Genomic DNA, 13,606 nt, shown 5'->3' with positions numbered 1-13,606 from the left:
TTTGTTGTATTCGGTGCTCTGAGTTATTTCTGGATACCACTTGGAGTGAATCAAATTGGGCTGAAGGCTGGCTCCTCTGTTGGTGGGGCTCTCTCGTGAAAATCAAGATGGATTGCTCCATTCGGCACTTCTGGCTCAACATGTTTGTGAACGCTTTAGCCATGCATGCTGGGCTGTCTCATCATTAAAGATGGTGATATTTTTCGATCATCTCTTTCCCATAACCAATTTAATTTAGTTACCTCCACATTCATGATTAGGTTGGTAGGATGGCAGCGCTGTGAGCTGTTGCTACAGAAGAATATCAGCCTTAGTTTACTGCTTCAGAACCAGCTGGAGGCTCTGAAAGCACTTTACTTATTAAGAACTGTAGGCTGGAAAATGCTTCATCTTCCTTCTGCCCTTACAACCCTTCCATCCCATGGGCACATATGCCCACACACCCAACCACAGCTCCCAGCTGTAAACTGTACTCACGCTCTGAGCCCAAGGCTCCTGGTAGAAGCCTGCCCCTGTACCTTTATGCAGTAAAGTTCCAACACTACACTCTCATTTCTGAGGATATCTCAGTCTTGATCCAGTTCTGAAGTCGCTTGTCTCATTCTGGGCTATGCTCTGAGCTACCACTCCTGGTCTTGGTCCTAGTGTTGACCACATTCAGTGCCTTGGTTCCAATTCCTCATATATTCTTGTTCCTACCTGAGAAGTTCATGGCCATATTCTGTGCGCATACACAATGCTCCTGCTGACATGTTGCAGAGGTGTTGGACATATCCAATTATCAAGAGTAGATAGTTAGGGCAGAAACAGATGAACATGGTTGGACCATTCAAGAATTGGCATAAAAGGCAAAAAGAGGGTTATCTATTAATCCTCTTTGAGTAATTGAATTTTGCAGTATGAAAATGGGCTGTACAGCCTAACAAGTCTGCAGGGGCAATGGCATCAGAGAGCACAAAAGCAGAAACAGGCAATTTGGCCCATCTAGCCTGTGCCAACCAAAGCCCTGCATAACCCTCTCATCCATGTATCTATGCTCTAAAATGTTACAAATAAACTCACATTTCCCACTTCTGCTGGCCGCTCATGTCCACACCTACACTGCTGTGAGTCAACAAGTTTCCACTCACATTCTTTCTAAATATTTTACCTTTCACCCTAAACCTATGACCTCTAGTTCTAGCCTCATCCAACTGGAGGGAGAAAAAGGAAAAAAAGAAAGCCTGTCACCTACCTATACCACTTATAGTTTTATATACCTCCTCCCTCATTCTCCTGCACTCTAGGGAATATAGGAGGGGCGACTGATATGTTCGTGGCCTAAGGTAGAAGGAGTCAATTTTAGAAAACCTAGTACATTTATTTTTCAACATAGTCCCCTCCAACAGTTACACACTTAGTCCAGCGGTCATGGAGCATACGGATTTTGGACCTCCAGAAAGTGTCCACAGCAGGGGTGATTGATAAGTTCATGGCCTAAGGTAGAAGGAGATGAGTTATACAGCTCTCGTTATATGCACATGCAGTTCAACTCTTTGAATGATCATGCAGAAATCTTGAAGTTAATAACTCATCTCCTTCTACCCGAGGCCACGAACTTATCAATCACTCCTCGTAGTCCTAACCTATCATGTGCTTCTTTTATCTAACTCTGCACTATTATGTCTTTTCTTCTCTCAACATCTTCCAACATTCCCATTAACTCCACATTGTACCAACACCCCTACTCAGGGAGCAAATTATAGTGGGGAACCTATCTACAAACACATACATGCAGAGCAGGGGGCTAAACATGCACCCTTAAGGTGCACGTGTTGATGGTCAGTGAAGAGGAGGTGTTACCAACCCTCACTAATTGAGATCTGCTGAAGAGGCGGTCCAGTATCCCGGGGCAGAGGGAGGTACAGAGGCCCAGGTCTTGAAGCTTGATGATGAATTTGGATGGAATTGTGTTGAACGCCGAGGTGTAGCTGACAGATAGTAGCCTGATGTACAAATGGCTGTTGTCTAGATGGTCAGCAAATTGGAACAGATCCAGGTAATTTCTGAGGCAGGTTTACCATGCTCTCCTTAGGCACCAGTTAAATAGATATCCTTTTGAAGTAGTGGGAATGTCAGATTGCAGACACAAGAAGTTGAACATGTCTGTAAATATTCCAGCGAGTTAATCTGCACAGATATCTAGTATTTGGCTATGTACACCCTCTAGGATCAGATGCCTTTTGCAGATTTATCCTGTTGAAGCATCCCTGATTTATCCTGTTGAAGGAGACTGAAATTACAGGGTCATTCAGAGATGTGTGGGCATGTCATAGTTGTCCATATCAAAATATGCAGAAGAGGCACTGAGCTCATCTGGGAGTGATGGGTCATTGCTACTTAGGCTACCTGATCTTGTCGAGTAGGAAGTTATATTGTGCAAGCCCTGCCACAGATGTCGAGTGTCTATCTGTCATTCCAGTCTAGTCCAAGATTGTCTCTCTGTACTCGCAATAGCCTTTCAGAGTGCAAGGTAAAACGACAAGCTTTGAGGAATCTAAAGTGCATTTGCAAATTATCACAGCACTATTGGAAAACCTGCAACTTCAGACGCAAAAGAGCGACCATAGATCCTAAATCTCTGCGGTCCGAAGAGCTATCCCCCCGCTTCAGTACTCTGAGCTGTAGTAATCAGATCAGTAAATTTGTTAAAAGGGTCATGCAAATTTATGCACTGCCTCCTGTTTCTAAGAACTGTGCTACACCCAGGCCATCTATAAGTCTTATGAAACGAGCAGTAAATATGCAAGAACACAGGAAAAATTAGTCAATCACTGCAGCAGTGGACGTGGTTGAATTAATTGTAAGACCTTGGAGGGCATAAGAATTGACTATGATAATTCTCATGATGAGGGATTTACCCATGAGAAAAGGGGGCTCTTTTCATTGGAGCGAAGAAGGTAATGAGGAAATCTATTAGGGATGTCAAAATTATGAAGTATTTTGGGAAGGTGAAAAGGGAAAGAATATTTCCTCTGGCCGTAAAGTCAGTGACAAGGGGTCATCAATTTAAAACTAAGAGTGGTGAGAGGGTCATATCTGAGAGAACAAGAAGCCGGCATGTAGAAATTTTGTTACTCAGAGTTGTTGCAGCTTGGTGTGTTTTACAATCAAGTGCTTTTGGCTCAGAGACCACTGTATGGGTTATGCATTTCATTATTTGAAGCAGAGGAAGAGAAAGGCTGTTTAAAGAGAAAAGCAATAAGAGAAGTTCTAGCTAAGAACATGGCAACAAATTGGATGGATATCTTTGAGCTGTAAATGTTAATAGTTCTATGATTTTACCTTGGGAATCAGTGTTTGCAGTTGTGGTAGAGGACTACTAAAATATCAACATTTTCTTTGGAAATCATACAACTGCAGGTATAGTCACTTAGCTGCTGTAGGTTAATGATTAAATGACATCTAACATTCACTTCAAGAACTACAGTCTGCATTCCTTGGGATCAAACAGGTACCAACCTTTATCAATTGCTGGCAATGCAGTTTTTGTTTGCTCCATGTAATTTTTATGTTATTTATATGAGATACTGTGTGTTAGATGTAAAAACATTTTAAGACAATTGGCAGCACTTGAAAACCCAAGCAATGATCTCTGGGATACTGAATTTATGATCAATCTAGTTTACAATGTAAACATATCATAAACGTCTGGATAGGAGATCAATTGCAGAGGCATCTCAGAACAACTTAGGAAAACAGAAACATAGAAAACCTACAGCACAATACAGGCCCTTCAGCCCACAAAGTGCCGAACATGACCCTACCTTAGAAATTACAAGGCTTACCCATAGCCCTCTATTTTTCTAAGCTCCATGTACCTATCCAAAAGTCTCTTAAAAGACCCTATCGTATCTGCCTCCACCACCGTTGCCGGCAGCCCATTCCACGCACTCACCACTCTCTGTGTAAAAACCGTACCCCTGACGCCTCCTCTGTACCTGCTCCCCAGCACCTTAAACCTGTGTCCTCTTGTGGCAACCATTTCAGTCTGGGAAAAAGCCTCACGATCAATGCCGCTCATCATCTTATACACCTCTATCAGGTCACCTCTCATCCTCCATCGCTCCAAGGAGAAAAGGCCGAGCTCACTCAACCTGTTTTAATAAGGCATGCTCCCCAATCCAGGCAACATCTTTGTAACTCTCCTCTGCACCCTTTCTATGGCTTCCACATCCTTCCTGTAGTGAGGCGACCAGAACTGAGCACAGTACTCCAAGTGGGGTCTGACCAGGGTTTGGCACACAACTTTTATTTTGGCCACAGTCGTGCACACCATAAGAAGAATGTAGTGGCTTTGGAAAAAAAGTGCTGAAGGGATTTACTGGGGTACTGTATTAGCTTGTGGACCTCCTCTACATCACCCCCTAGCAAGGAGGCCAGAACTGCATGCAGTCTGTGCTGCAGATGCAGCTCCACCAGTACCCTGCATGGACTCAGCATAACATCACTGCTCTTAAAGTTCAATCCCTCTAGCAATGAAAGTCAACATTCTAATCTGTTGCACCTGCAAACCAACCTTTTGTGATTCATGCGCAAACATTCGCAGCTTCCTCAGTGCAACAGCATGCTGCATCTTTCATGATTTAAATAATAATCTGATCTATTTTCTTTATAAAGTGGATGACCTTGCATTTGCCAATATTGTACTCCATCTGCCAGACCCCTGCCCACTCACTTAACTTATCTGCAACTCTCTGCAGATTCTCTGGGTCCTCAGCACAATTTGTTTTTCCGCTCAATTTCGTGTCATCAGCAAACCTAATAATACTGCACTTTGTCACCTTTTTGAACTCTTTTAAGGTATATTATGAACAGTTGTGGGCCCAGCTTCGACACTTGGGCACTCTACTCTCCAATGATTGTCAACCAGAGAAACACTCTCTATCTTCGTCCGGTTAACCAGTTCTCTATTGATGCTAATACATTGCCCCAACTCCAAGCATCCTTTTCTTATAATGAGTTTCTTATGCAGCACCTTACCAACTGCCTTCTGGAATTCCAAGTATACAGCATCCACCCGTTCCCCTCTATCTATTGCGCTCAACATATCCTCGAAGAACTCCAATAAGTTTGACAAACATGACCTGCCCTTCACAAATCCATGTTGTGTTTGCCTGATGGAACCATTCTGATCCAGCTGAATCACTATTTCTTCCTTAATGATAACTTCAAGCATTTTCCCGATTACAGACTTTAAGCTAACTGGCCTATAGTTAGCTGCTTTTTGCCTACATCCTTTTTTTTTCAAACAGTAGTGTAACTTTGAGTCTTCTAACTTGCTGGGACCTGACCAGAGAATTTTGGAATTTCATCTGCTATATGCTATTTCCTGGGATGCATCCCACCAGGATCAGGGGACTTACCACATTTAAGCTGATTAGTCTGCTTTTTACTACTCTTTAGTGACAGCGATTGTATCGAGGTCCTCACTTCCCATCGCAACCATAATATCTCTCTTTGGCATGTTAGTCACAGGAAGACCGACACAGAAAAGCCATTTCCACATTACCCAACCTTAATTTCCCCTTTTCATCTTTCAAGGGACCTATATTCACTTTAGCCAATTTTTTTCTGCTTTAAATAATTATAAAAACTTCAACTATTTGGTGGCAATTTACGTTCATAATCTATCTTCCATTTCCTTATTGCTTGCCGAGTAGTTCTTTCTTGCTTTTTAAAGTTGTCCTAATTTTTTTTGTTTCCCACTCCTCCGGGCGACTTTGTATGCATAAGCATTTAGTATGATGCCTTTTTTAATTTCCCAAGTTATCCAAAGCTGAATCTTACAGATGGTTTAAGTTTAATGGATAGGGTAGATGGTCAGCGTCTTTTGCCCCCTATGGATACGTCAAATGCTAGAGGACAGAGGTTAAGACGCGAATGGGAAAGTTTAAAGATTTGTGAAGCAAGCTTTCTTTTGCACCAAGTAGTAGGTGCCTGAACACGCTGCGGAGGGAGGCAGTAAAAGCAGGTATGAGAGCAGCATTTAAGAGGCATTCAGACAGATCCATGAATAGAAGTAAATGGACTATCTGTAGGCAGGTAGGGTTAGTTTAGATTGACATTATGGTTGAAATAGCATGGTAGCAAAGGGTCTGCTCCCTGTGCTGTACTGTTGTCTGTTCTATGTTCAGGGTGATTAATGTGAAGCATATGCTTTTTATTCCATGGTGTATCCCTCTATAGCTCCATGACATGTCATATATTTCCTTTGATTTCAATGTGTGGACAGTGTAATTTCAACATGCGTGTTTTATATGCTCACCCAGTCAGTTTGTTTCACTTATACTGTTCATACATACATTATGCAGAATAAAAGAAAGATACAATAAATACAGATGTAATGTGAGCAAGTAAGGGAGTGAATGCTTCAGAAGTTGCTTTGCGTCACGTTATTATTTACATATGGAAGCAGAATTATTAATATGCAGCTCCTGCATTTCGTTAGATAAACATTTGATGCAGAAGCCTTTCTCATATTCATACAGTTATACCCCTTTGTTCAGTGCCCATTTCTTGCTACAATACTGATTCATTGTTGGCTTTATCCTTTTATCTAATAAGATTACTTTGTGTAATGAAGTTGTGAAATGTATACCATACAAGTTTTCCTAGAGGATGACAAAAGGAATCTAGTATATATTAAGGTGCTTTCTGAGTTGTTAAAACATATTAACATGACCAGCAGTATGATTAAAACTAATTATGTATGTCAATTATTTCGGCCTGATACCTGTGTGTTCAGGTCTGTCCTTGAGTGCTGCATGTGTGTAACTAAGCAGGATGGAAAAGAATAGCCTTTGATCTCCTTCCAGTTTACTTCAGATAAAAGTGGCATTTGTTGACCTGTGCAAAATTAATACATCGTCACTGTTACGTGGTAACTGAGCTCTATCCTTTGTTTGGTGCTGGTAGTAAGATTGCTACAAAAGAATTCCTTGTGTTTATTTCGGTGTGGGTCTTTACAGTGTCCACAGTATACAACAGCTAACCCCTGTGTGTGTATTCAAAGTGAAATGCATCAAAGGAAAAGTGTGTGCTTATAGATTAAAATAATTACTGCGGCTACCCTGTCTCACTCTCATGCTTAATTATAGTTCAGAAAATATGGTTCAAAAAGTTTGTGAATATCTTTGATGCAGGTAGAGAAAGAAGGCATACGAGACCCCAAAGGTATTATAGAGCAGACAATAAAGAGATGATTAAATAAACATTCTCACAATTTGCTGAAAGAAATTAAATCAGTTTCAAAAACTGACTTGACTTGTCAACTAGATGATAAAGTCTTTAAAAGAGGTTAATATATGGCAGGGGTTCTCAATTAGGGGTTCAGAGACCTCTTGCTTAATGGTATTGGTCTATGGCATTAAAAAAGTTTAGGCATGCCTGATAGATGGAGTTCTAAGTTCAGTGTACTGGCTGGATTATGCTAGTGTTCACTGCCCATAATATTTCTGTGACTGCAGCCTCATGGGTTCCTCGCTGTTCCACAAGGAGTGGAGGCTGTGAACAGTGAATAGACCTCAGGTGGTGTATTCTGAGACCCCAGCCCAGCACCTGCCATGGCCTTTTGACAACTCTGTTGTCAATGACCTTTGAACAATGAAAACAGCTCAAAAAGATTTAAATACATTATTAAAACAATTTGAAATAATAAGATTTTGTAAAAATAACTTTAGATGCTGAAAATTAAAACATTAAGATTAACAAAATTAGAACAAGGGATAAAACTGTACAGCATAGGAACAGGCCTTTCAGCCCATGATGTCTGGTCAAAGCTGATCAATGCCAAATTAAACTAAATGTTGCAAGAAACATGAGGTTGAGATAGTATGTCATTTTAACTTTCCACATATTGACTGGGACTCCCCTACTATAAAAAGGCTGGATGGGATGGAGTTTGTCAAATATGTTCAGGGAAGTTTCCTTAATCAGTACATAGAGGTCCCGACTAGAGAGAGTGTGATGCTAGATCTCCTATCAGGGAATGAGACAGGGCAGGTGACAGAAATTTGTGCAGCAAAATACTTTGCATTTGATGATTATGATGCCATTTGTTTCAAGATTGATATGGAGAAGGATAGGTCTGATCCTTGGGTTGAGATTCTAAATTGGAGAAAGGCCAATTTTGATCATATCAGAAATGATCTGGCAAGTCTTGACTGGGACAGGTTGTTATCTGGAAAATACGTGCTAGGTAAGTTGGAGGCCTTCAACAGTGAAATTTTGAGAGTGTGGAGTTTGTATGTTCCAGTTGGAATAAAAGGCAAGGATAACAGGTTTAGAGAACCCTGGTTTTGGAGAGATATTGAGGTCCTGGCTAAGAAAAAAGACGGAGGTGCATAGCAGTTGTAGGTAGGTTAGAACAAATGAGGTACTTGAGGAGTATAAGAAATGCAAGGGAACACTTAAGAAAGAAATCAGGAGGGCTAAAAGACATGCGGTTACTCTAGCAGATTAGGTGAAGGTGAATTCTGAGGGCTTCTACAGATACTGTATATTAAGAGCAAAAGGATAGCAAGGGACAAAATTAGTCCTCCATTAGATCAGAGTGGTCATTTATGCACGGAGCCAAAAGAGATGGGGGAGATCTTAAATGGATGTTTTGCATCTGTATCTACTCGGGAGACAGATACAGAGCAGCAGTGAAGTTGCGAACTGTATACAGGTTACAGACGTTTTCACTTTCTTGAAGCAAATTGGGGTGGATAAATCCCCAGAGCCTGACAAGGTGTTCCCATAGACCCTGTGGGAGGTTAGTGCTGAAACTGTGGGAGCCCTAGCAGAGATATTAAAATGTCCTTAGCCATGGGTGCTGGAGGATTGGCAGATAGCTTATGCTGTTCCTTTGTTTAAGAAAGGCTCAAAGAATAAACCAAATTATAGATTGGCGAACCTGATGTCAGTAGTGGCTAAGATATGGGAAGGTACGCTAAGGGACTGGATATATAAATATTTGGATATACAAGGATTTATTAGGGATAGTCAACATGGCTTTGTGCGTGGTAAGTCATGTCTAACCAACCTTATAGAATTTTTGAGGAAGTTACCAGGAATGTTGATGAAGACAAGGCAGTGGATGTTATCGACATGAACTTCAGCAAGGACTTTAGCAAAGCCTTTGACAAGGTCCTGCTTGAGAGCTTGGTCAAGAAGGTTCAGTCACCTGGCATTCAAGATGAGGTAGTAAATTGGATTAAACATTGGCTTCACAGAAAAAGCCAGAGGATGTTTGTAGGTCGTTGCCTCTCTGACTGGAGGCCTGTAACCGCAGGGATTAGTGCTGGGTATGTTTGCCATCTATATCAATGATCTGGATGATAAGGTAGTAAACTGGATCAGCAAATTTGCAGATGGCACCAAGACTGGGATGTAGTGACAGTGAGGAAGGCTATCAAAGCTTGTAGTGGGATCTGGACCAGCTGAAAAAATGGACTGAAAAATGGCAGGTGGAATTTAATGCAGACAAGTGTGAGAGGTAACAAATCATAAACACAAGACAGTCTGCAGGTGCTGGAAATGCAAAGCAACACACATTCAGAATGCTGGAGGAACTTAGCAGGTCAGGCATAATCTGTGAAAATAAATAAACAGCTGTTGTATCAGGCCAAGACCCTTTTTCAGGATTGAAGTGTGAGATGTTTCACTTTGGGAGGGCAAACTGGGATAGGACTTGCACAGTGAGCACTAAGGCACTGAGTGGTAGATCAGAGAGATCTGGGGACACAGATCCATAATTCCTTGAAAGTGGCATCACAGATAGATAGGGTTGTAAAGAAAGCTTTTGGCACATTGACCTTCATCAATCATATTGAGTACAGGAATTGTGATGTTATGTTGAAGTTGTAGAAGACTTTGATGAGGCCTAATTTGGAGTATTGTGTGAAGTTTTGGTCACCTACCTTCTGGAAAGATGTCAATAAGATTGAAAGAGTGCAGAGGAAATTTATAAGGACGTTGCCAGGACTTGAGTTATAAACAAAGATTGAATAGGTTAAGACTTTATTCTTTAGAATATAGCAGAATGAGGGGAGATTTGATAGAGACATACAAATCTATGCGGGGTATAGATAGGTTAAATGCAAGCAAGCTTTTTTCACTGTTAGGAGATACTAGAATTAGAGGTCATGGGTTAAGTGTGAAAGGTGAAATGTTTAAGGGGAACATGAAGGGGAACTTCTTCACTCAGAGGGTGGTGAGAGTGTGGAACGTGCTGCCAGTGGAAGTGGTGGATGCAGGTTCGACTTCAACACTTAAGAGAAATTTGGATAGGTACATGGAGGGGAGAGGTATTGAGGGCTATGGTCCAGGTAGCGGTCAATGGGACTGGGCAGATAAATAGTTTAGCACAGTCTAGATGGGCTGAAGGCCTGCTTCTGTGCTGTTGTGTTCTATGACTCTAAATCTCTTCTGTCTGTATATGATCTATATTCGTCCATTCTTTGCATATTCATGTGCCTGTCTAACAACCTCTTGTATTGGCTTTCACCACTACCCTAGGCAATCCATTCTTGGCAGCGGCCACTCTGTATGTAAAGCAAAAACACTTGTCCTACACATATCCTTTAAACTCTCATCCTCTCACTTAAAGCTGTGCCCTCTAGTATTTGACACCTCTACTCCATCAATGCCCCTCACAATTTTATAAACCTGTCAGATCTCCGCTTAGCCCTGATGCCCCAGAGAAAACAAACCAAGTCTGTTCAATTGCTCAAATCCAGGCAACATCGTGGTGACCCTCTTCTGTTCCCTTTCCACACACTTCCTGTAAATAGGGCAACAGGAATTGCACACAATACTCCATGTGTAGCTGAACCAAAGCTCTGTATAGCTACAACACGACTTCCAGACTGCTGTAGTCAATGCCCCAACCATAAGAAGACAAACATAGCATACACTTCCTTTACATGGCCACTTTCAGGGAACTATGGATTTGAACCTCAAGATGCCAGGTTACATTAGTGCTTTTAAGTGCTCTGCCATTAACTCTATACTTTCCCCTTACATTTGACTCTCTAAGGACAACACCTCACACGTGCCCAGATTAAACTACATCTTTCTTTTCTGTACCCATAATCTGTATCTGATTTATTCTTTGATGACTTTCCTCACTGTTCAGAATTCTTTGTGTTGTCTGCAAACTTACTAACCCACAAAACTACGATAAAATAAAATGTACCTGTACTGTATTTGTCAAGATCCATGACCTAATCAATCTAGAAATGTCATCACAGGGTCACAGACCACGCCCAGCATAAAGCTAAGGATCTACATTTGAGGGGACCCACCCCTGGATTCAGTGGAACAGAGCAACAGGTCAGATCTGCATTGGTGCATGTAGGCAGAGCAGCAAGAAAGGGCAGAGCCACGCACTGCAGCTAGCAGGTGATGCTCTATGAAACACCGACTGGTCAGCAGCACAATCTTGCCCATTGGTTGGAAACCGCCCTTTAGAATGGATATTATTTCTTCATCTTTAGTGAGTTATAATCTGCTGATTTTATTCTGCATTACCTGCAGCCAAGGGTCCAGGGGGTGGGGCAGCTCTTCGTCTGCGTTTGATATCTCCTGTACACAGTGATCCAATGTGAGCGTTTGTTTGTCTGCAAGTAATTATCAAAGAAAGTTATTAGCTGGAACAAAACACTGCTGCCTGTCTCCATATAAATACAAAACCTGCATGATCTAATCCCAAATCAAAACACCCACAATGAAGATGTAGCTGCATAATAAAGCTACCAATCTTGTTTATATCAAAACATAATTATGCTTTTGGACAACTGCTCAGCAGCCAAACTGCATCATAAATTGTTACCAGAATGAATAATATAAAAGGAATGCTTTTTAATTTTCAAAACTGGCAATCTTTCTAGCTCCACATAAAATCAGGCAGCACTGCTTTGACAGGCAAATGCTGGAGATTAATTATCTATAGGGATTACAATACAGTTGCTGAGATTTCAATTGGCCACTAATACTTCACTGTCAGCATCGCATTCATTAAGGCACAAACGGGCAAAAACTGAAATGAATCTTTTAGATAGACCTCCAATTGAACCTGAAGACCCCATGAGCACCCAAGGTACAGACTTAGCTGAGAGATTTGCTTCAGTAATTTTGCAAAGAATTGATTATCTGTTATACTGCATTGAGATATCTACACTATTGATCACAGAGATTAAGGTACTCAGGCATCTTTTATTTTCTCATAAAAAGACATGCTATACTTGCAACAAATAGCACTAAGTAAGGACTAGTTTGTTATTGTTGTCACTCTTCATGTAGAACATACCAGTTACTTTTTAATTTAAAATCAATGACAGTCTGAAAGGCAGCCTTGTTCCATCAGCATAAATGAACCATTTGTCTTTCTAAGGAGTACCACTTTGATCGCCAACCAAGGTGAGAATGAAACATAGATATATTTTAATAACAAGAAATGTTTCAAAATCGCATGCATCAAGAGTTATTTGCTGATTAAAAGGGAGCTAGAAACAAGACACTTCAAATGAGAAAAGTACAGCATGTGTGAATGTGACTTTTGTTCATAAATAAATGTCAATATGTATTATTTCTTTTGAATGGCTGAGGCGATTTGCACCATTTTACAAATACATGCATATTTTATACATGCATACATTTAATAAGATTTACCTTCAATCACCAAGTCAGTAAAATGCACAGACATTTCATTTTCAGCAAAGTTAACAGAAAACTGTTTAATACTTTTCCCAATAATTTATTTACCTGACTTAAATTTATTATTTAACAAGCTCTCATCATCTGAGCATATGTAATTACAGCATTTAAGTACATCAATGTTTAAAATATCACAAAACATCTGGGTTAAAACATATGTTTCAATATACAAAAAGAGGTAAACTACTAAAAACCCTCTTTTATTAACATAATTAATATATCCATATGTAACAGCATGATATTTAGGATATCATTCATATTTATATTAGCTGACATTTGAATTCAAACAGAAGTATACACTGATGGTATACTGAACAAGTACTGTATTTTGTGGTGTTTTTATGAATGATTGACATGTGCACGGTGCCTTAAGAGTTGAAGTATTTAACTTGTGCACATGAGACCCATGACATTCTATAATTATGAAAAGGGAGCTTTATATTAAGTTATATGATTATTATCATTCTCAAAATCAGATACTAGCACTTGAAAAAACGCAAAAGAAGATCTGAAATCTGCCCTTTTAAAATTGTCTTCCGATGCTTGTCCCCTTTTATTGTGTACATGCAGCTGTCATGCATTGTCAAAGATCACGGTCTCAATATTTATCATTCAGCTATTACGACTCCAACATTTAGAAATACTATGCATGGAGGTGTATAAAGTCCTGCTTAACGCTGCCAGTGGAGTTGAGGTGACTATAATTTTGACTACCAGTGGGTTCTTTAAAGTGAGCCTCCTTTCATATTAATGGAAGATGAGGAAAGGCTATTGGAAGGAGCTATTTCATTTGGAGAGTGATTAAACCCTTGGCTCAAAAGCACAGTTAAATTTGCAGGTATCACCACCATAGTGGGCTGCATCT

At 40.5% G+C, this 13,606-nt stretch overlaps 1 protein-coding gene across 12 annotated transcripts in view; it reads right to left on the bottom strand.

The window, feature by feature from the left end:
* Positions 1–13,606, bottom strand: part of gpatch2 (G patch domain containing 2) — a 293,150-nt gene that overhangs the window by 20,668 nt on the left and 258,876 nt on the right. For all 12 annotated transcript variants that reach the window (XM_072265088.1, XM_072265093.1, XM_072265087.1 and 9 more), the window contains one exon: positions 11,557–11,645. In XM_072265088.1, coding sequence (XP_072121189.1) covers positions 11,557–11,645 — 89 coding nt within the window. The remainder of the gene's footprint in view (positions 1–11,556; positions 11,646–13,606) is intronic.

The sequence above is a fragment of the Mobula birostris genome, chromosome 8 (genome assembly GCF_030028105.1).
Source record: "Mobula birostris isolate sMobBir1 chromosome 8, sMobBir1.hap1, whole genome shotgun sequence".
Lineage (NCBI taxonomy): Eukaryota > Metazoa > Chordata > Chondrichthyes > Myliobatiformes > Myliobatidae > Mobula > Mobula birostris.
The sequence above is the reverse complement of the archived record's forward strand: the minus strand, read 5'-3'. Positions and strand labels throughout refer to the sequence as shown.